Genomic DNA, 23,580 nt, shown 5'->3' with positions numbered 1-23,580 from the left:
TCGTAATATTGTAATAATAAAATATGAAATGAACTCTGTTATCCATTCGCAAGTTAGAGTACAGTAATTGTGAACGTACAACACGTTTAACTTGTAATAAAACTTATACACAGCTTCTAATAAGTTATAGAATCTCCAAAAACTATCAAATTTCAATAAACCTAAGCAACTGACACGGCTTGCTTTATGGTTTGTATTTTTGTTCTAGAGTGCGATAATAATGTTGGATACACAATGAGTATGAATTTTTAGTAACTTAATGAGACCGCTAGAGTCCTTGTACTAGTATACCCTTATTCAGCGGATTACTACGTATAAAAGACTTAGTGCAAGTGGTAGGAGAGAACGTTGTGTTATTACAGTTCTCTGCTGGGATTTTGTCAGTGAAGGCAAAAGTTAACTGATGATTTTGTATTGGTGAACTATTATAGTCTCATGAAAATACGAAGATATAACTATAGCAGTGAAGTTTCAAGACAAACGTAAAATCTATATCTATATTTGTATACACATATTATGTATTAATATATATATATGTGTACACAAACATTATGCATTTATATATATATGTATACACACATATTATGTATTTAAATATAAATATGTAATTTGTTATTTTAAGTCAAAAACAAGCTGAAACAAAAACAAATTACACAAAAACTCTGCATCAACTGAAAAGATCCCAGGGTACAAACTACAATGTAGGATTATAGAATGTATCCTTAAAAAAATTTTCTCAATCCAAACGAGCCGTTTTTGCATATATATTTCTCTACAAGTGGGTTTTCTCGACATCACTGATTAGAATGTATCCTTGTTTTCGACAAATTATGTAATTAGTCAGAGGTTTGATTTGCTGTTTTTAACGCAGTCTTTCGTTATAATTTTACTTATTTTACTATTTAGCTTCAGTAAAATGTAATTATTTTCACACATATATATACACACATATTATATATCTAAATAACCATATATACAAGTGTGTGTGTGTTAAGATAACGTACCTTAAGTATTTTGTCACTGTACTTCAATGTCACTCTTTTCGTTCTCTGATCTTTCGTAAGAGAGGTTAAAAGTAAATAAGAAATATAATACAAATGTTGCTCAGCTCTAACAGTTCCATGCAAAACTAGTGTTTCTTAATTTCTTTCTCCAGTAGCTTATGGTGAAGTTCTACCGTTAATCGTGTTATTACACTCTACGTAGGTTCACTTGGTTCATTCATAGTACGACAATAAACTTACACAAATTCGACATCTTCTTACTGTTTCTTTAACTTCTCTCATCTAAGGCGTCAATTTCTGTAATTTATTTTTGATTTTGATGCTTGTTTCGCTTTACCTTCGCATCTCTCGAGCGTGTGACATTCGACCACATTGCCAGCTCACAGTGACAGAATACACAACGTTGATGCACGCTTTACGTCACTTTCCTCTTTGGAAAGGAACGCCCCCTACCAGGCGAAGACGATATACGATGAATGAAATCGTGCCAAAATCAAAATGTTTGGCCTTTGGAGGTAAACATTTAGAAAATACTCAAAAATTAACTCGCAGAAGGAAGAAATAAACTTATTACTAACACTTCCACATTGTTTCTTTCTTTCTTTCTGATTTAGCACAAAGCTACATAATGGGCTGGTATGCGTTGCCCGCAACATGGATCAAACCTCAAATTCTTGCGACATGTGGGTCAGAAAAGTAAACACCATACATTTAAGGTAGATTCTGTCTCATAAGTCTGTAATTTTACAACTGACTCGGGATTACTCAAATATACGTTGTTGCTTTTAAAAATAAAGAAACTTAAATGTAAGTATAAAGAATCAGTTTATTCTTATTAAAGTTTGATTCTCTTTCCATTTGCTTTCGACTCCTATATTGCAGGAAAGCACTCCACTTGGGTGCGTTGAGTTGCTCATATTAAGTGTCCCAGAAAAAGTGACTAAAGTTTTGTTTTCCACTGGAGAAGAAAGATTTTATGTTGAAATACACTGGTGTATTTTTTTATACCATTTAGATGTAAATAGTTGCGTGTTTTCTTAGTGCAAAGCCACCTCAGGCTATCTGCTGAGCCCACCGAGAAGAATCGAACCCCTGATTTTAGAGTTGTAAATCCGAAGACATACCGCTGTACTAGCGGGGGTAGGTATGTAAATAGCTAGATAACACATACATTGAAGACGTAAGTAAAATCAATTATCTTAATTGGAGCCACGTTTGTTGCAAAAAAAGAATACAAAGCATATATAAAAGTCCTACAAAGTCAGAATGGTATTCCAAAGATGGTTAATCCTTCAGCTATATTACAGAGTATCAATAAATAATCTTCTTCAAAATAAGGTTACATGATATATATTAATTAAAACTAGTTTTAAGTACGTATTGAAATACGTGTTCTAATATATCTTCATACGTAATAACTAGACCGTAATAAGTCCATCGTCCTCTGTAGTAATATGTACCTTCTTGAAGAACTTTTCTTCAAACGCTATCGATATTTCTATGAAAGTTACATCTTATCAACTTAATTTTTCGTCTTTCCAAATTTCAATCATACCTTAAGATTCTGTTTGTAACTGGCAACTTTTTGTCTGTCATAATACATATGTTTCATTCGAAACTACTCCCACTAACTAAAGTTGTACCTCACTTTTGACTTTAACGAAACGAGATAACGTGAACGTTTCGTGATGGAAGATTAAAAAGTGTGTGTGTGTTTTTTTTCTTATAGCAAAGCCACATCGGGTTATCTGCTTAGCCCACCGAGGGAAATCGAACCCTGATTTTAGCGTTGTAAATCCGGAGACATACCGCTGTACTAGCGAGGGGCAGATTAAAAGAAATGTAAGTTCGTTTACTACTTGTAACTATAGAAATTATATACAAGTAATATGTTTTACTTCAGACAACAAATACTGTTTATGTTTCCTCTTCTTTACCGGGAACAGCGGGAAGTCTATGGGCTTATACGCTGACATCCGGGGTTCGATTTCTCGCGGTAGACACTGTGAATAACTCAATTTGGCTTTGTTATACAGAAAATGAGATATAATTTTAGATCTTCTACGTGCAAATACAGTTACTTAGAAACACTACCTGTCTATTAGTCCAGATTTGTTTGTTTGTTTGTTTTGGAATTTCGCACAAAGCTACTCGAGGGCAATCTGTGCTAGCCGTCCCTAATTTAGCAGTGTAAGACTAGAGGGAAGGCAGCTAGTCATCACCACCCACCGCCAACTCTTGGGCTACTCTTTTACCAACAAATAGTGGGATTGACCGTCACATTATAACGCCCCCACAACTGAAAGAGCGAGCATGTTTGGCGCGACCGGGATACTCGAATGTTTGTTTGTTTTTGAATTTCGCGCAAAGCTACACGCTAGCCGTCCCTAATTCAGCAGTGTCAGACTAGAGGGCTAGCAGCTGGTCATCACCACTCACCGCCAACTCTTGGGCTACTATTTTACCAACGAATAGTGGGATTGACCGTTACATTATAACGCCCCCACGGCTGAAAGGGCGAGCATGTTTGATGCGACGGGATTCAAACCCGCGACCCTCAGATTACGAGTCAAGTGCCTTAACCACCTGGCCATGCTGGGTTTTCAACATACGAGAATGGTGCAAGCATAATTTTACCGACACAGCTGAATTTCCTCAAGGTTGAATAAGCACAAAAGAAGATAAATTGGAGGACTCAAATACCCAAAAATATTTATTTCTGTATTGAATTGTTAAAATGTCTTTCACTATGAAGTTCTGTGAAGCTGTTCTTGTAGCTCCTCAGAATACTCGGCTCGTATGTTTGAGATTTTGAGGTAGAAAAAGAAAACGTAAGTTATGAAAGGAAAAACAAATCTCAATTTGACCCTCAATTTATGGCCCTCCTACAACGCTCAAATGTGTTTGAGTGTTTTTCTTATAGCACAGCCACATGGGACTATCTGCTGAATCCACCATGGAGAAACGAACCCCCGATTTTAGCGTTGTAAGCCCGTAGACTTACCGCTGTACCAGCGGTGGACAAACCCTAGGACAAGTTAGGCTTAAGGATGAGTCTTGTTTGTGAAAAGGAAGAACCTAGTAGTTAGAAAGCGTTTTACTAACAGCAGATCATGGGTTCAAATCCCAGGCAAACAAACATATGTTGTGAAAAATTACATTACTGATAATGCCACACAAATACATGTGTGAATGAATTTCTTAGTTTATATATAACTATGAGCCTATAATAGTTCTATAATAGTTTTTGTGTAAATTAAACAACAGGTCCTAGAATAGGCACCATAGTGTAGCTCAAAATATTAAATATATCCAACTGTATGTCTAGCATACGAACATAAAACATGCAGTAACAATGCATAAAACACCTAGTACATGTACACAACATGTACGCTGAAAACGTTACACAAGGGACAAGTGAACAATTATCGTCAACACATAATCTGACTGACTTCATTTGTTCAGACTCAACCGACAGGACCACTGTCCCCCATCGTACAGCGATATTTCTGCAGACTTACAACACTTGAAACCGGGTTTCAATACCTGTGTTGAGGTGGAGCAAAGATAGCCCATTGTGTAGCTTTGTGCTTCACCACAAAATAACAAACCGACAGCACCTGAAGTCACTGAGACGCTTCTCTGTTATAGCACAGTTAGTTACAGGAGATGTCCTGAAATATGTGAGAAAAAATTTGTACATAAGGTTAGTTGGATTATTTTACAAAATTACTTTAAAGGGAAAAGGAAAATCTAATGAAAAGCCTTCCCAGAAGAGTGAAGACTGTTATAGCAACTCCATATTAATGCCTATGGTTTTGGAATGAGGTGTTCAACAACCACATATGGGTGTGATGGCCGGGTGTCCACATATTTTTGGCCGAGTAGTGTACTTAGATTAGAACACATGAAAATGAAAAAGAAAACAAACAGGCATCGAAAGTAGCAGCACAGGCCATATGAGTTTGTCAATATAGTTTCCTATAAGCTTAAAGACATGAACTTTCTACGCTTCATTATCTTTCTTTGTTTCTTGTTTTTGCTTTCACGTTTCTTAACAGACAGAAAAAAAATTAAGAGCCAGTGTCTCGCTTCATTAGGCTTCACATTCGTTAACCAGGAAATCCTGAGTAACATGAGTTCTAATTTAGCAACAACAACAAAAAAAAACTTTATTTTTTATTTCAGAGGCCATATAAATTACGTACAAATAAAGTTACTGCTCACGAGTTAACTCTTAAAGTATGAAACGCATGGAAATTAAAGACGTAGAATTTTCTTCAATGTGTTTTTTGTACTTCAATTAATATAATCTTATTTTGTTCACGTATAATTATCAACTAGCGTTTGTTTAAAGGTAATGGTTATAAAATGTTATTTAGTGGGATGTTAAATTTAAATAGCTTATTTTTATCTTTTCGGTATAGTTTAAACACGAATCTTTTATTATCTTTAATCGTTTCGGTATAAACAAGAATTCGTTAGAAGTAGGTTTGTATCTGTAAAGTTTTATCTTGGGAAAATATTGCAATTAACAATTTATTTACATTTTTTAAGTATTATAATTTTTACTTTGGAGCGACATAATAATGGAACGACAACCTTTTAACAAGAGGGAATCCTCAATAGTCGTGGCACCTGAAATTCTTTTTGGGAGAATTTGAGTAAATTAACCTGTGACAACCCCCTTTTCTTGTGACACCGGAGCTGATGGATTAGCTCCGAGTTTTGTTTCAAGTACAAATTTTAGCTCAATCCATCTCTTGACCGATTTTAAATATCATTACAGCCGTGGATATTGAGGATTCTTGTGTGTTTTTTATTAGCTATATGTGTGTACGCCAATAATAACACGCATGGGGCGCACGTGTACTCGATTAGATTTATTGCTCATCAGGATTTTCACAAGCCTACCCTCAAACTGAAATTCTTAGTGCAGTATTAAAGTAAATTAATATATGAGGCCTTGAGTGTGGATAAATACATTAACTCCATTAATCCAAAACTGTTGTTAGAAATGAAACTAATCAAAAGATAAAAGAGTTATGACCTAAAAGTTTTTACTTGAAAAATAAACAAACAAACAAACTCGGAGCCATTCTACGAGACGCTATGACGCACCTGATAATACAGATTTCAATAACTGATAATACAAATTTCAATTAATAATAATACAGATTTCAATAACTGATAATACAGATTTCAATAACTGATAATACAAATTTCAATTAATAATAATACAGATTTCAATAACTGATAATACAGATTTCAATAACTGATAATACAAATTTCAATTAATAATAATACAGATTTCAATAACTGATAATACAAATTTCAATTAATAATAATACAGATTTCAATAACTGATAATACATATTTCATTTACTGGTTAAATCCATTTATATTAAGAGGCAGTGTCTGTCAGCTAAGACGATCTTAACGTTTTTTGATAATAGTGCTTAACTTCTAAAATATGACAACTATTAACTAATAATATTATTATTACAGGTCATTAAATAAATCAGTGTATTTAAACCATGTATCAAATTAACTTTACACAGAAGTATCCTTATAAACGTCAAATTCATAAACTGAAGTTTAGGTTATAATCACTCTATAAATTTGTTGGCTTTAAACTGATTTCGCCAAATACTCCTGCGGGCACAAATTAACTTCATAAACCTCATAATATCAAGAGAAGAAGAAACGGTAATACATTACTTCTTTTGGCTTCTGGCCCGGCGTTGCGAAGCGTATTAAGGCGTTCGACTCATAATCCGAGGTTTGCGGGCTCGAATCCCGCTCACACCAACCATGCTCGCCCTTCTAGCCGTGGGAGCGTTATAATGTACGGTCAATCCCACTATTGGTTGGTAAAAGAGTAACTCAAGTAGCCCTAAAATTAAAACAATCTTTTGGTTTGAAATAACGTATCTACTAGAAATGTAAGGATTGTTTTAAATTCATTTTTTCTCTTCCCGCTATTTCTAAATATAAAACCCATCTTTCATTCAGCTCCTACGGTTGTAGTTTAAATTCTCAGTGAGATGCTTGGGAACTGAGACCATTAACAGGAACTTGTGAAATCAGAAACTTGATGATGTGTCGTTTTTGAAGCCTCTGGGGACCGACAATTCGTAACAGAAGAAACATGTTTGGAAGGATAAGGCGGCATTTCTTAGTGCAAATTGTCAAAGAACAGCACATTCGAAAAAAAAAAAAATTCTTTCCCGCTCACGAATAACATTTTTTTTCGTTCTGTTGAGAAACAAATAAAATTTTGGAGACAATACTGTACTATTTTCTATCATTGTTTCGTGTGTGTGTTTCCATATAGCACGTCCGGCTATCTGCTGAGTTCACAGAGGGGTATCGAACTTCTGATTTTAATGTTGTAAGCCCATAGACTGACCACTGTACTGGCGGGAGACATTTTTTCGTCATGTTAATAATTTATTCGCTTATTATACTTTGTTTTGTTACTTTCCGGCCCCCCTCTAGTACAGCGGTATGTCTCCGGATTTACAACGCTAAAATCAGGAGTTCGATTCCCCTCGGTGGGCTGAGCAGATAGCCCTATGTGGCTTTGCTATAAGAAAAATACACAAAAAAATACACGCAATTAAGCAAAAGCCTACCCAATTGGCTATCTCTGTTATTCCCACCATGGGTATCGAAACCCGGATTCTAGCATTGTGAGTTTGTAGACTCACCGCTATGCCACTGAAGGGGGAATTATAATTATTCATATCTTTATTAATGAACTTGGATAAAAACAGCCATTTCTCTTCAGATACCAATAATAAATTTATTTCAAATAATATTTTGCCCTCACTTTTATTGTGGCTAACTTTATTATTAAAATATTTATTCCAAACTCTGAAACCAACAAAATATTTTCAACAAAGCTTTTGTTTTATATTTTTGTATTTATGCGTTAAGTCAATATTTTTATATATTTTCACATTCTGGTTCTTACGGTGGTTTTATGCCCATGATGATGTTTGAAATATTTCGTATTCACAACAAAGTTTTTGAAGAAATTATTATTTCAATATTTCTTTATAAGTACTTTTCAGAAGCCAAACTGTTTGAAGTAATACATGATAATAACTGATGTTCATGAAATATGGACAAGACTTCACGTTTCTTCTTTGCTAAGACCGAAACTTCTAGTGATGAGAGAACGTTACAGGATTATATATCTTCCATTCAGTGTACATAATTACGTTGGGGTTGAGAAATCTGTGGTGGAGGTACACAGACTGCAGGATTGTCGTCCAGTAAGTTCTCTTCGTTGTTATCAAAGTCTGACTCATCGTCGGCGGTAGCTTCTTGGTACTGCTGGTATTCAGACACTAAGTCATTCATGTTAGATTCAGCTTCAGTGAACTCCATTTCGTCCATCCCTTCTCCCGTGTACCAGTGCAAGAACGCCCTGCGCCGGTACATGGCTGAAATAAAAGGAACTCTTGCTTATATGATAATGAAAAAACATTTTTATTACGCGATGTGCAACTCCCCTCTCGCGAAATTTTTATCCTGTGTGCAAGTAAATTTGCAATAGGGTTACTATTTCTCTATTTCACCTTTGTTTCTCTTCACCGAGAACATTATTTCTCTGCATTATAAGGATGCATACATGACGTTAGAAATACGACACACGCGGATCTAATACATTGGCTAGTAATCATAATACTTAATTAACGTAATACATGCTTGGTTTGAAGTTCGCGCGAAGTTACACCATGAATATCTGCGCTAGCCGTCCCTAATTTAGCAGTGTAAGACTAGAGGGAAGGCATATAGTGAATACCACCCACCGCTAGCTCTTGGGCTGTTCTTTTACCAACAAATAGTGGGATTGATCGAAACATTATAACGCCCTCACTGCTGAAAGGAGCGAGCAAGTTCGTTGACGGAGACTCGAGCCCGCGATCCTCAAATTACCAGTCAAGGGCCTTAAACACCTGGCCATGCCAGTCCATAATGGATTCTAAAACTTACTATTATAAAAACGTATAAAATTACTGAGCTAGTGAACTTTGAAAATAAACACAGAGCTATCATGTTTTGTATGAGCTAAATTAGTAGAGTTCTCCGATGTGACAAAGACAAGTCTTAGGTTGTTTGGGATCAAGCACAAAGCTACATAACAGGCTATCTGTCTCTACGGGTATCGAAACCAGATTGCTGGTAGTACGAGTCCGCAGACATACCGCTGTGTCACTGGGGGTGTAAGTCTTCGGCTTTACAATGCTAATATTAGAGGTTTGATTCCCCTCGCTTTTTACAGCAGATAGCCCGACGTGGCTTTGCCATAACAAAACTCACACACATACACACACACACACACACACACACACAAATTACTAAACGTTTAATATTAGCTTTGCTGTTTCAACAAAGAGATTAAAAGTAAAGTCTTTAACTAATATCACAAGAAAGATTAGGACGTAAGTAAATGTTTTTAAAAGCTGTCATTATTGAATAGTGTATAACACAGAATAATTATAGTTGATTCTTAAAAAATATTACTTTGTTTTTTGTTAGTTCCGTTAAAGGTAATAAAAATAAACTGCTTGACATTTTAGGTATCGTACTAAAAGATATTTTGCTATAAGCAATACACTGGTTGAAAGTTACCTGTGAATTGTTCAGCTATTCTCCTAAATATTTCTTGAATCGCTGTGGAGTTTCCAATGAAAGTAACCGCCATCTTGAGACCACGTGGCGGGATATCACAGACAGCTGATTTAACGTTGTTAGGGATCCATTCGACGAAATAACTTAACAATAACAAATAAGTGAGGTATAGCAATGTAAATACCTTCATACGAAAAGGTAAAAATGTGCGCACGTTTCTGAAGTTGAAAAAGGCCCCTTAATTAAGAAGGCTGTGTACGATAGTCACGAAGTATTTTCATTAAGAACTAAATACAGAATGTAGCATAATAATGTTTCTAAATGTTCAGTCTTGAATGGAACTCTCGTCGATTTTGGGATCATTTTTGTAAGCTAATAATTACAGTTTACGTTGATTATTCTTTGGTTAAAAACAAGCTGTTTGAGGAACAATTGGATACTTTGCATAAGCTTCATATATTCGAAGTTCTGATTATATGGAAGTATTGTTTTTTCTACTACGAGGGTTTATTTATTTGTAGCTGAGCACAAAGCTATATAATAAGTTATTTGTACTGAGTCCACCCGGTTTTTAGCGTTATTAGTCCACAGAATAACCGCTGTGTGTCACTGGTGGGGAAGGGGGTAAGTACGAGGATATAAAATTCATCTTGTGTCTAAGCCTAAAAGCGATTTTTGAAAATGGCAGCTCACGAGTTATGAACCTTATGGAAACAAAGCAATAGGATAGAACAATCTAGCGCTTTGTTTTCTTCCACGTGCAATACCTGTTGAAATTATGAAAAAATACTAAATAAATAATATCATTTGACAGACTTCAAAGCTCTCCATCCACTCATTGAAACGGAAATCGAAAAGTCGTTACCTACCAGCTCCAATAGATTGATAATATATATTAAGAGCAATCATATTAATCTATAAAACGATACATGAATATGTTTCTATAACAACTAGAACAATTACTTATATCAAGTTAAATTAAATCTGAAGAATGTTTTTTTTTTTTAACAAATTCAGCTTTTCGGTTCAGATTTAATAATTTGTAAAACCAGATGTAATTACACTTGTATATAAACAGTGTAATATATGAATAGGGGAAGACTGTACATACACAGTTCAAAGTGAGTTGTATACGAGATTATAACATGACAAACCTGCTGTTCTTGTTCTGTATGTTGAGCAGCTGTTCATCTACTTCTTTGATGCTCACTCTACCCCTAAATATGGCAGCAACAGTGAGGTAACGGCCATGTCGAGGATCACACGCTGCCATCATGTTCTTGGAGTCAAACATCTAAACACAAAGCATGGATAAAATATAAAACAAAGTTAATATAACAATGATAAGGATATTTTTTTCAGGTAGAAATACATAATATAAGTAACGTAACTTTTAGGTTTAAGGAAATGCTTCATCTTTAATCAACTAAGAAGTACGTTCCGTTTCAGTTGTCTTTGGTAAAAAATAACTAGTGTATATTTGCACATCAGGTTGCTGATCATACATTGCTGCCAGAAAGTGTTGATTGTATTGTCTAAAACAACTAGTTTTGGTTCAATGTGCTCTATGTATGCACATTGTGTAGCTCCAGTTTCTTTGTTTTCTCAGATTTTTAACAGGTTTAGTTTCACCGTGTTTGAAAGCTCTGACACACTTTGTTTTATCTTACTGTTTTAGGAGAAGGAATCTAATCGATTTTAAAAGCAAGACAAATACATTTGTAAATATAATATAGTTTAGAAGCCTCAAGTGTTAACACCCGGAAATAAAATAAAATAAAACATCCTTAAGTTCTTTATTCTAGTGACATTCGACATCACCTAAAGACACGTTTCTATGTATAATAATAACACTTCCTCGTGCTTGTGACAGCCGGATTAAATATTTAAATTGTAAGCTTACTAAGCTTGAAGAAGATAGTGTGTAAGTTTAAATCAACTCATTATCGTCACAGCTTCGACCAATAACAAACAAACACTTTTCAACGTGAGTTATTAAGTTTTTTATGTTTATTTTGTCCATAAATAACGAAAAATAATCCAATAAAGAGATATACGAAGGTGCGTCAGAAACATTTACACTTTTTAGTGAATTTACTTGTTACATTAAGACTTTAGAAAATTTTATTGCTTTTATATAAGAAAGTATCAACAGTCTTGGCCTGGAAATCCCTCCAAATAGGGGGATATCAAGTTCGGATAAGGCATGATGAAGGTTTTGGAGCATGCGTTCAGGATTTCTGGAAAGAAATCTGGTGTCAACTTTATGTGTTCTAAACTTCTCTAGGACTCAGGAAGGGACATGTTCATACCACCACTTATAAATTAGCAGAAATAAATTTAGCATCTGAGTGCTCGGGTGTTCTAAGGATTTTGTTTGTTATGTACGTACACTCTCGGGATAGTTATAGTAGTAACGATGTGTTAATAGGGGCTACAAGGGCCTGGAAGGCCCATTGAGTGGGCTTTAAGGTTATCTGAACCTAAATATAACATCAAATTTTATGTTTATGCTCTCTTTTGGAAACCCACGGTCGCTATGTTGAAACTAGTAAGATCAAGCACATCTCTCACTTTGTTAGAAGTTAAGGGAAGATACTCTAACGGGATTTTTTTTGTGTGCAAAGAACTTCCGCCAGGTAACTGTAGAAATATGTGTGTTTTTCTTATAGCACAGCCACATCGGGCTATCTGCTGAGCCCATCGAATCGAACCCCTGATTTTAGGATTGTAAATCCGGAGACTTACCGGTGTACTAGCGGGGGACAACTGTAGAAGTAATCGGGGATAATAAAACAGCGTGAATGGTGCACTGAGGTCTCTGTGAACAACGAGAGACCTTTGAGAGCGCAACAGAGCGCGGATGCTTTACGCTAGAAATAAACAATTAGATAATTTTACATTATTAGGTTATCTTAGTCAAATACAAACATTTTTTATACATACTATATAGTAGTCTTTTCTCGCCTCTTTTGCTTTAATGAATATTTAGTGTTAAAAAAAATAATAAGTAAAATGCTAATATACACAAATTAACCACATTGTGATGTGTTCTTTTTCTCAGGTTATGAGCATACTCTGGGTACACATAGAAAGGTATTAAGTAGGCGCGTGAAATGCCGTTCATTTAGGGGTAACGTTTATGTTATTACATATTTCCATTATATTTTTATTTTAGAGGTTATATGAGAACCAACAAATTTAGGATAATATATTTAAAGAATATTAATACTGTTGATGGTTGGAAGTTATACTAGTTAGTTTAGTTAACTGTATGGGACCTTTCACACTAGTATAATTTGTTTACTGGGCTACCAATTAGTGCCTTTCTACCATAACGGGGACTGGAATGCTAACTTCAAAAGATAATTTTGTTTAACTTACTTACTATTAAATAGTAGTACTTTATTTTTATTTTTTATATAATTTTTTCTCCTTCTTCTTTACTTGGGAGAGAAGTCACCTTCCCACAACTGTCTGAGGCAGTAAAGGGTGATATAGATGTGGGACGTTGTGGGCTTGAACACCCACATCTCGCTCTCCTAATTTCTATATCTTTTACTTTAATTTTAGTTTCTATTGCTATTCCTCTACTTTAATTTATTTCTTTATGTGAGACTGGAGAATGGAGGTAAAGACTGCTAGCCAATGTATCCCCACCGCAATTTGGGTCCTACTTCTTCAGTCACCTCCAAAACCTAGGATACTTGTTATATCGCACATTATAGCTTGTACCTTGGGACCCTTTCAATTAGTGCAGGGTTTTTATTTTTGTTTCGACTTATTTTTGGTTAAAACAAATTAGTATACATACATATATATATATAAATTGTCTGTCTTACGTCAGCTGCTAGAACATTACAAACATGTGAAATGACATATAATTAAATTAATAATTTCTTAGGCATGGAGAGTAGTTCAGTGTTAACTCCGGCATGTTACGTCACGATACTACTGGCTCCCACAAGAAGTGAGCGGAGCAAACCCAATTAATTCTTAGGCCCAACGAATGATTAATTGTTTCAAGTGGATGGAAAAATGTATTTGTCCCTGAAGTTGTCATCTCACCTGTTGTGTCAGCTCCGGCACTGTGACAGCGCGATACTGCTGGCTCCCTCTAGAAGTGAGCGGAGCAACCCCAGGCATGAAAAAATGAAGACGAGGGAATGGTACCATGTTGACCGCAAGCTTACGAAGGTCAGCGTTCAATTGACCAGGAAACCGTAAGCATGTGGTGACACCAGACATAGAGGCTGACACCAAGTGGTTCAGGTCACCATATGAAGGATTTTTAAGTTTGAGAGTACGAAAGCAAATGTCGTACAAAGCTTCGTTGTCGATGCAAAACGTTTGGTCTGTGTTTTCTACCAACTGGTGTACAGATAATGTAGCATTATAGGGTTCTACTACAGTCTCGGATACCTGAAAATAAACATTAATTTTGTAATCACTATCACTGAGTAACTTGTACTTTAATGCGTTAAATACACACTAGAGTGATCTGTTCACACATATATTTAGTTAAACAACTTTCTAGTATTCGAACATTTAATAAACAAAACATGCTTCATTATTATATTGTGACTAAAATATGTTTTTCTTTTTCACCACAGTCACTAACTCGAATTCCTTTCTATAACAATTACTGTAATACCTTAATTTGATACAAAAATATTCTTAACAATTGAATAATGGTGAGAAAATTCTGATATTGGTTTGTGTTCTGATGGAAGTAACAAAATGAGATATACACACACATATATATATATAATACAACTTTTGTCAGGTATTCAAACGAATGTTTAATACTTAATTGAAAGCTCTAACAATATGATAAATAACACTATGCTTTTAAAGTTCGATTCGTTTCTCTTTAATACTTTTTTATGTTTAGTTTGTTTTAGATTTCGCGCAAAGCTACACAGGTGCTATTTGCGCTAGCCGTCCCTAATTTAGCAGTGTAAGACTAGAGGGAAGGGCGTTATTATCTGTTACGGACAATATCATAATTTGTTGGTAAAAGAGTAGCCCATGAGTTGACGGTGGATAGTGATAACTAACTGCCTTCCCCGTTGTCTTTTATTTCTGAATTATAGACGGCTAGCGTAGTGAATTCTCGTGTAGCTTTGCGTGAAATTCAAAACGAGTCAACCAATCAACGCAATGTACTATCTGTGCTATTTCCACTTTGAGTATCGAAACTAATTTTTATCGTTATATGTCTTCAGCTTTACCAATGAGGCACTGGGGAGTTTAACTAAGACAAGTTTATTTTCAAGTGTTTTCAAAATATAAATTAATATTAGATGTACTTCTGTAGGGTTCCAGAAAGTGTTCTGTTTCAAAAGTAAATAAAACACAAATTAGGAGTAACAAATATTTTTAGCACATGCTTTTGAAGTTCATATGTTCTGCTTTATTGTATCCTCCAGTGTATATAATTCTTCTTGTGACTCATAGCATGCGCACGTTTTACTGACGTCACAACGGTACAAAATGCAATGTTGTGTGACACCATTTTAGTGTTTAATGACTGACTGACTAATGTATAGTGGAGGAAATGGTTAAAACAGGTAAACCCTATGCTGCTTTTGGCCCCTCGTCGGGGAAGTGATCAATTGTGCGTGAAAACAAATGCTACATAATGTGTTTCTTGTGTTGGACAGTGGTAAGTGGACGAAAGTACAACACAAAAAAATTCGATTCCCCGCGGTGGATACAGCACATAGTTCAACATGGCGTTGCTCTAAAACAAACAAACATACCATGGATTAACGATATCAATAACCGATTAAACAAGAACAAAACAAAACCACTGGTTGTTTATGAAAAATTATATTTAAAACATTTGAGAATTTTTGAATAACTCCAAAAATAATTTCTCTTTGTTTTTTAGGTTTTTTTTTATTTGAAAGTCACGTACCTTAGGAGAAGGAAACACGGAAAACGTACTCATAATCCTGTCTGGATACTCTTCTCTAATCTTAGAAATAAGGAGGGTTCCCATACCAGAACCTGTGCCGCCACCTAGTGAATGGGTCATTTGAAAACCCTGCAAGCAGTCAGAACTTTCCGCTTCTTTTCTCATCACATCCATCACTATATCCACTAATTCAGCGCCTTCAGTGTAATGTCCTTTAGCCCAGTTATTACCAGCCCCACTCTGACCTGGTAAACAAAACTTTCACTTTAAACATGCAAATTACTGTTGAGTAAACATACTATTTTTCTACAGTTCAACCCCTGGAGTGTCTGACGGTCGTTTCATTTGGTTTATGGACTTTCAATAGTTGACAATAATAGATTAGTTTGTTTACTTATTCTTTTAGCAGGGTATTCTATAATAAAACAAAACATGAGAAATTTGGAAAAAATAAACCAGAACGTGTAATGTTTGTTCGTTAGTAAGAAGGTAAATTGTTATTTTTAGAGTTAATCAAACACGAGAAACAAGCATCGAATGACGGCGAACATAAAATGTCATGCAGCTAATATAAATAAAATAATTATGTAATCGTAGGTACTGAACAGGTACTTCTAAGTTTGAAACATATATGAAGAAAGAAATGTCAAATAAGACCCTAAGCCTTCATTAACATAAATAACAGAAATGTTTACCAAAAATGAAGTTGTCGGGTCTGAATAGCTGTCCGAACTGACCAGATCGAACCGAATCCATTGTCCCAGGCTCCAGGTCCACCAGAATAGCTCGAGGAACGTATTTTCCTCCTGGTCAAATAATGAAAAATTAAACAAAATTGATTGTAATAGTAAAAGCGGCAACACTAAGTGGTACAGTTATATTTAACTTTATCATTTATTGTTTTACAATGCATAAGACTGAGAAATGTTTCTTAATCACTAAGAAGAAAACTATTAAGTTTTGAGGTTTTGTTAACAGTTGAAGATGCCATGAAAGATTTCGTGTGGAACATAAACGAATGTCATTTCATAGAAATAACGTTTTAAAATCATTCCCAGTAATAAACTGGCCATGACAAATGATTTATTATAAAAACTGGAATTTTCAAATATTTATTGAGTTTTAGAGTAAGTTTGAATTGAATTTTGACATATTTATGGTTAGAAAGTTTTTAAAAATATTTCTCATTTTAATGCATACGAAACACTATAAATAGTGTCTCACCTGAAGCTTCATTGTAATAAACGTCTATTCTCTCCAGCTGAAGATCCGAGTCTCCCTTATAATTTCCACTAGGATCAATTCCATGTTCATCAGATATTACTCCCCAAAACTATATCAATAGTAAAAATAACAACATAAAACATCCAATATTACTCCCCAAAACTATAACAATAGTAAAAATAACAATATAAAACATCCAATATTACTCCCCAAAACTATAACAATAGTAAAAATAACAACATAAAACATCCAATATTACTCCCCAAAACTATAACAATAGTAAATATAACAACATAAAACATTCAATAATACTCCCCAAACCTATAACAATATAAAACATCCAATATTACTTCCAAACACTATAACAATAGTAAAAATAACAATATAAAATATCCAATATTACTCCCAAAAACTATGACAATAGTAAAAATAACAATATAAAACAAACGACACTTCTGAGAATTCTTCCAACCTTCTAAAAAAATGAAGCATTAATATTGAACATTAAACACAACGTTTAACGTAAGTTTACCTTTGTTTAAATTCTGCACTTTTACTTTCAAATATGATTTAATTTCCAGGTGGCAATAAATGTTACAGAGCAGCTATTTCAAACCTGAAACTAAACAGTTTATAGTATTACTACGTGACGTATACACCTTGCGATGGATCAGCAGTAAGTCCGGGGTATTAGAACGCTAAAAAGTGAGCTTCGATACCATCATATCACAGATAGCTCAATGTCTAGCCTTTTGCTTAACAAAAGACGAACATAAGATAAAGAATCATTGTGGAAGAGGACTGTCAGTTTATTGGAGTTTACGATCTGTGTCAACACGTCGTAACTTTGTCAAACGAAACTGTAGAGTGATTTAGGTTATTCACTTTGTAATAGAGAACTTGTTGTTATTTCGTTAAGATAAAAAAACGCTATATATATGCTTTATTTTGATAGCATTGTTTTACACTTCAGTTGTTATTTACAAGGTTTATAACTAGTTCTCAAACTTGTGTGTATCTTAAGTCTACTTCTTGCGAACTCTGACATCTGTAATAAAGGGTGGAGATAGTGGCTTTTGTTCGTTTGTGTATCAGATCTATATGTTTTGTACCAATGGTATATGCAACAACAAAAAACAAACAGAATAAGAAATTAGTGCAGTTGCATTCAAGTGTCTTGCGAAAGCAAAAACAAACACAAGTAGCACATATTAAACCGTGGGAGGTTAAGCAAATTAAAACATAATCCACTTTTATTGAGATAAGTGTAATATAATCTTGGTCGAAGATAACAGTTGTAAAACGTTTACAAAGAAGTCAGAAAATATACCTGGGAGGAGTCTCAAAGTTCGAAAATCGATCATTGTCTCGTTTGTCGCTATCTCCACGTGCTTCAAAAAATGAGATATCTCTAACTATTTGACGTCTATTAAACTAAAACAATTCTAGAACTCTCTGCTCTCTGATAAGGAAAAAAAACGCGTGACAAAATCTTCAGAAATATCGAGTACCAAGATATCAGAGTATGATTCATTCGCAATTCGATAGATAACTGGTAGGTACATTGATCTTTTAAAATATGAGCAACACCTACTCGGAATATTTCACAGATGAAATTGGTATACAATTTACATAAGAAAACAACTCATAAAACATTTAATGACCACTTTTATAGCAATGGATTAACAACAGTCGAGTTTAACTGATTGTGGCAATTACGATTTTAAGTTAGTTATTGGTACCTAAAGTATTGGTTTTGTTTATTCTGAATTGTGCGCAAAGCTGCACGAGGGCTATCTGCGCTAGCCATCCCTAATTTTGCGGTGTAAGACTAGAGAGGAAGGCAGCTAGTCATCACCACCTACTGCCAACTCTTGGACTACTCTTTTACCAACGAATAGTGGGATGGACCGTAACATTACAATGCCTCACGGCTGAAAGGGCGAGCATGTTTGATGCGACGGGATCTTTATGTATTCCAAGTGGATCTTCGAATTTCTGTAGTGCAGCATGGGTTACTGTCTCAGTAAAGAACATAAAATGTGCGTGTGCTACACTAATGGTCCTTTAAAAGTTAACTATTTTGTAGAAAAGTTGGAGTAAATGTAAGTAACGAACTTGTTTATACGTGTTTTGTTCAAATCCTATTGTAATTGTTGAAAAACGTAAATTATCATAAATTCATGTTCTCATGTTAACTGCAGTTATATTAGTTTGATGAAACTTATAATCTTTGTACTAAACTACCCTATTATTTGTTGAGCATCGAGTACTTGTTATTATCATTTACTGTTGAAACAAGTTATAAAACATATTTATCTGTCTCCCGCAAGTACAGAGGTAAGTCTACGGATTTACAAGGCTAAAATGAGGGGTTCGATTCCCCTCGGTAGGCTCAGCAAATAACCTAATGTGGCTTTGCTGTAAGAAAACACACACACACACACACACACACACACACTTGACCGATTTGAGATCTTATTAGGCCCCCCAGTGGCTCAGCGGTATGTCTGTGGATTTATAACGCTAAATACCGAGTTTTGATACTCGTGGTGGGCAGAACACAAATAGCCCATTGTGTATATTTGTGCTTAATTCAAAACCACAAAACAACAACAAAAACATATTTATCCACGTTGCTAGGCAGTTATTTGTTAATTGTATCGTGATATGAGCAGTAACTATACAGGATTCAAACACGGAAAAGAGCAGAATGTTTACAACAACACGTGGCTATAAGAGCTGATATATTATTGTTTCGTACACGCCTGTATTCATAGATGTGTACATATTTTCTGCGAAATAGAACATTCCTACCTTAGATCCTATCTGGTTACCACATTGACCCGCTTGAACGTGAATAATTTCCCTCATGATGTTGAGCACAGAAAATAGTTTTGTCAGTCTGCCGGAATGGTGTTATTACTTCTTATAAAAGGTCGAACCAGAGATAACAAGTAACACTTATCTTCTTGCGCTAGGTCATGGCTCTTATGATTGGCTGATGATACAGTGACGTCAAGTCCCCAAAATAACTAGAAAAAGTATTCGTAAAAAGCAAAATAGTTTTAAATTGCTTGTAATAAACATAATAATCACACTAGTTATGTAAGGTTCTTAGTATTAAAGGGCAATCGATGTGCATACGGTTCCCTACAATCGTTTATATTTTTAAACTTTAAAGTTTAAAGTGAGTTTGCGTGTAAGTGAAAACCTTTCCATCCTTTTTTAAGAGGTGGCAGATATATTTGTTTTTGACCTATTATTTTTATAACTGTTCCTTTGTTATTGTTTAACTACGTTTCTTATATTTTTCAATAACTATTTTATTCTGTATGAATTAATTTTTTGAAACTTATGTTATTTTCATTACTTTACTCACACAAAATGAAAGTAGTTAATTGAGCCTAAAAATATTCAACAGTTTTAATAAATACACAAAGAGATAAAATACCACTTATATCATATCGTATTTAAAAGTAATTATTTTTAAGGCGTGCAACTCGTAATCTGAGGGTCGCGGGTTCGCATCCCCACTCGCACCAAACATGCTCGCTCTTTCAGCCGTGGGGGCGTTATAATGTAATGGTTAATCCCATTATTCGTTGGTAAAAGAGTAACCCAAGAGTTGGCGGTGGGTGATGATGACTCTCCAATAAATCATTTTAATAAACGAAATGCGTGAAACTGAGAAGCTGAACTCTCCAATACATTATTTTAATAAACGAAATGCGTGAAACTGAGAAGCTGAACTCTCCAATACATCATTTTAATAAACGAAATGCGTAAAACTGAGAAGCTGAAACTTTCCAATACATCATTTTAATAAACGAAATACGTAAAATTGAGAAGCTGAAACTTTCCAATACATCATTTTAATAAACGAAACTCGAAAACTGTTTTTCGTTTTAAAACAGTATTATTTATATTTTCGTATTTTATGTCAAAAGGGGTAAGGTTCACAACAGTTCAGGTAGGTATTAATAATAAAAAAAGAAATATTTATTAAGTATTTTTTAGATTAAGCTCTTTTGCCCAGTTCAGTGACAAGTTTAATTTTAAGATGAATGTAGTGAAACTATATTTCAAAAAAGTAAAATTAGGTGTAGCACACTTATGTATCAGAATGATGTAAATAGTTTTAAATAGCAAACTTTTAAACACAGGTTTATAATTAGAAGCAGAAGTTATACATTGTGACTGGTTATTATAACATATGTAGTGGATTGTGGAATAAATTTTAAAGGCTTCATACTTAACGGCATTTTTTTTTTTTTTCGTGGAGAAATAACTCTGAGCATGCGTCGAATCAGTCCCGCTGCACAAACCTCTGTACACAGTTACTTGTTTTGATACGCTTTGGACTTAAAGGTGAACATTGTTTAATGTATATGAAATGTTTGTTTACAATGAATAAATATTCGTAAAATTTCCGGCTGTGTACTAGTGTTTTAGAAACAGGATCTATCTACTCTAATTTTTCGCGAATTTTGTTTTTAGGGTACAAAGGAAAAACTAAGTTGGAAACTGAAAATTTAAAACATTAAGTGAATTAAATCACAGCAAAGTATTAAAACTTATTTAAAATGAACAAAAGCGACACACATAATTTTCATTAATAACTTTCAATGAAAAAAGTTACCAAATTATCAGAAAAATAATATAAAATAATTTTAACACAATATGCATGTTTCTGAGTAATGTTTAGTTACCTGTGTCACTTGTAGTCCAATGAAGAAGAAGACACAAGTCTAAATGTCATTCAGTTTTACATAATGGACTCCATCTGCTAGCCGTCCCTAATTTAGCAGCGTAAGACTAGAGGAAAGGCAGCTAGTCATCACCACCCACCATCAACTCTTGGGATACTCTTTTACCAACGAATAGTTGGATTGATCGATACATTATAACGTCCCCACGGTTGAAAGAGCGAGCATGTTTGGTGTGATGGTGATTCGAACCCGCGACCGTGAGATTAGGAGTCGAGTGCCTTAACCACCGGGCCATGTTATTGTCTTGAATTTTGTACACATTCCACGATTATCCCTGTACGCTAAATCCGAAAATGATATCCACTTCTCTCCATCGCGTACAGATTTGTTACAAAACACAATGCATAAAAGAAAGACCACAATAAATAGTTTTGAGAAATTTTATACGAAATTTCGTACAGAAAATCAGTAAGATTGTTGGTTTTTTAATTAAGCACAAAGCTACACAATGGGCTATCTGTGGTCTGCCCACCACGGGTATCGAAACCCGGTTTTTAGAGTTGTAAATCCACAGACATACTACTGAGCCACTGGGGGGTGGGTGGTACAAGTAAGAATGAGGATACATATTTGTTTGACATCTCCACAGACATACTGCTGAGCCACTGGGGGGGGGGTACAAGTAAGAATGAGGATACATATTTGTTTGACATCAATGTTTTACCTTTTTCGTCAGTCTACTTGTATTCTTGTTAACAAACATAAAGAAATGTGCATTGGGGTAGACGAAATAATCATTTGAACTAAGAAAGGTTTTTTTTTTCATTCTCGATTTATAAAAAAAGCCCTTCCGTGATAGAATTTTGTTTGTAATAAAACACAAAGCTCTACAATAGGTTATGCATGTTCTACCCACCACGAGTATCGAAACCCGGTTTCTACGGGTGGGAGTCCGGAGATATACCACTGAGCCACTGAAGTGAACATGATAGAAATAACTTAAAATTATTTACGAAATCTAAGTAGCTGAACTGCGAAAAATTTGTTATTAAAACCAAAACAACTTTTATGAAGTTTAAATTCGCAGGCCTGTGTTATTACGATATACATATCATATTGGTCCGGCATGGCCAAGCGCGTTAAGGCGTGCGACTCGTAATCTGAGGGTTGTGGGTTCGCATCACCGTCGTACCAAACATGCTCGCCCTTTCAGCCGTGGGGGCGTTATAATGTGACGGTCAATTCTACTATTCGTTGTTAAAAGAGTAGCCCAAGAGTTGGCGGTGGGTGGTGATGACTAGCTGCCTTCCCTCTAGTCTTACACTACTAAATTAGGGACGGCTAGCACAGATAGCCCTCGAGTAGCTTTGTGCGAAATTCAAAACAAACATATCATATTGACCAAAAGAATCGGTATTACTTTGAATGGTTCGTAAGTTCATTGACGACTAAAAGAAATTGTGGACAATGATATCGCAAAGAAGAGCAACACTTAAAGCACGTACTAACTTAGTTCATTTCAAACACTTAGATTCTGTGTACACGTTCAGAACAGTAAGAATTACGCAGTTGAATAAAAATTAACAAAAGAAAGTCGGAGATAAATGGCTGAAAATATTACAGTATTAGTTAGCACTAGCGGCGGTAAAACTTTCAAAAAGCAGAGTTCACGTAGTACGTTGTTTTGTTGTTCTCATGCTATAGTGTCAATTTTCACAAATATAATGAAATGTTTACTGTTAACACTAAAAATATATATTATTATCACGTTTTTATTTATAAAACTAGAAAACCGCGCATATAAAGGAGAATCAACCGCAGCTAATTTTTCTTTTTTTAAGTGCAAGACGTTTGGTTTGCTTTGAATTTCGCGTAAAGCAACACGAGGACTATCTGCGCTAGCCGTCCATAATTTAGCAGTGTAAGACTAGAGGGAAAGCAGCTAGTCATCACCACCCACCGCCAACTCTAGGGTTACTCTTTTACCAACGAAGAGTGGGATTCACCGTCACGTTATAACGCCCCCACGGCTGGGAGGGCGAGCATGTTTGGCGCGACGCGGGAACGAACC

At 34.9% G+C, this 23,580-nt stretch overlaps 2 protein-coding genes across 5 annotated transcripts in view; both read right to left on the bottom strand.

Moving 5' to 3' along the window:
• LOC143256614 (uncharacterized) overlaps positions 1–1,430 on the bottom strand; it is a 100,163-nt gene extending 98,733 nt beyond the window's left edge. For 2 of the 3 annotated variants that reach the window (XM_076514037.1, XM_076514035.1), the window contains exon 1: positions 1,005–1,430. The gene's annotated coding sequence lies outside the window, so the exon portion shown is untranslated. The remainder of the gene's footprint in view (positions 1–1,004) is intronic. The other variant, XM_076514036.1, reaches the window with a different exon arrangement.
• A 4,617-nt stretch (positions 1,431–6,047) lies between these two features.
• Positions 6,048–19,802, bottom strand: LOC143256612 (tubulin beta-2 chain-like). 2 transcript variants are annotated; one of them, XM_076514032.1, is made up of 8 exons: positions 19,615–19,802; positions 16,798–16,906; positions 16,269–16,379; positions 15,574–15,818; positions 13,719–14,072; positions 10,805–10,944; positions 9,651–9,793; positions 6,048–8,458 (listed from the first exon to the last, which is right to left on the bottom strand). In XM_076514032.1, exons 1-8 carry the CDS (start codon positions 19,669–19,671, stop codon positions 8,217–8,219), a joined length of 1,401 nt encoding a protein of 466 aa, XP_076370147.1. In that variant the 5' UTR covers positions 19,672–19,802; the 3' UTR covers positions 6,048–8,216. The 2 variants fall into 2 exon arrangements, with proteins under 2 accessions (XP_076370147.1, XP_076370148.1); XM_076514033.1 differs by lacking the exon at positions 19,615–19,802 and adding an exon at positions 17,330–17,831.
• Positions 19,803–23,580: the final 3,778 nt, after the last annotated feature.

The sequence above is a fragment of the Tachypleus tridentatus genome, chromosome 7 (assembly GCF_004210375.1).
Source record: "Tachypleus tridentatus isolate NWPU-2018 chromosome 7, ASM421037v1, whole genome shotgun sequence".
Taxonomy (NCBI): Eukaryota; Metazoa; Arthropoda; class Merostomata; order Xiphosura; family Limulidae; genus Tachypleus; species Tachypleus tridentatus.
This window is presented reverse-complemented; position numbering and strand designations above follow the sequence as displayed.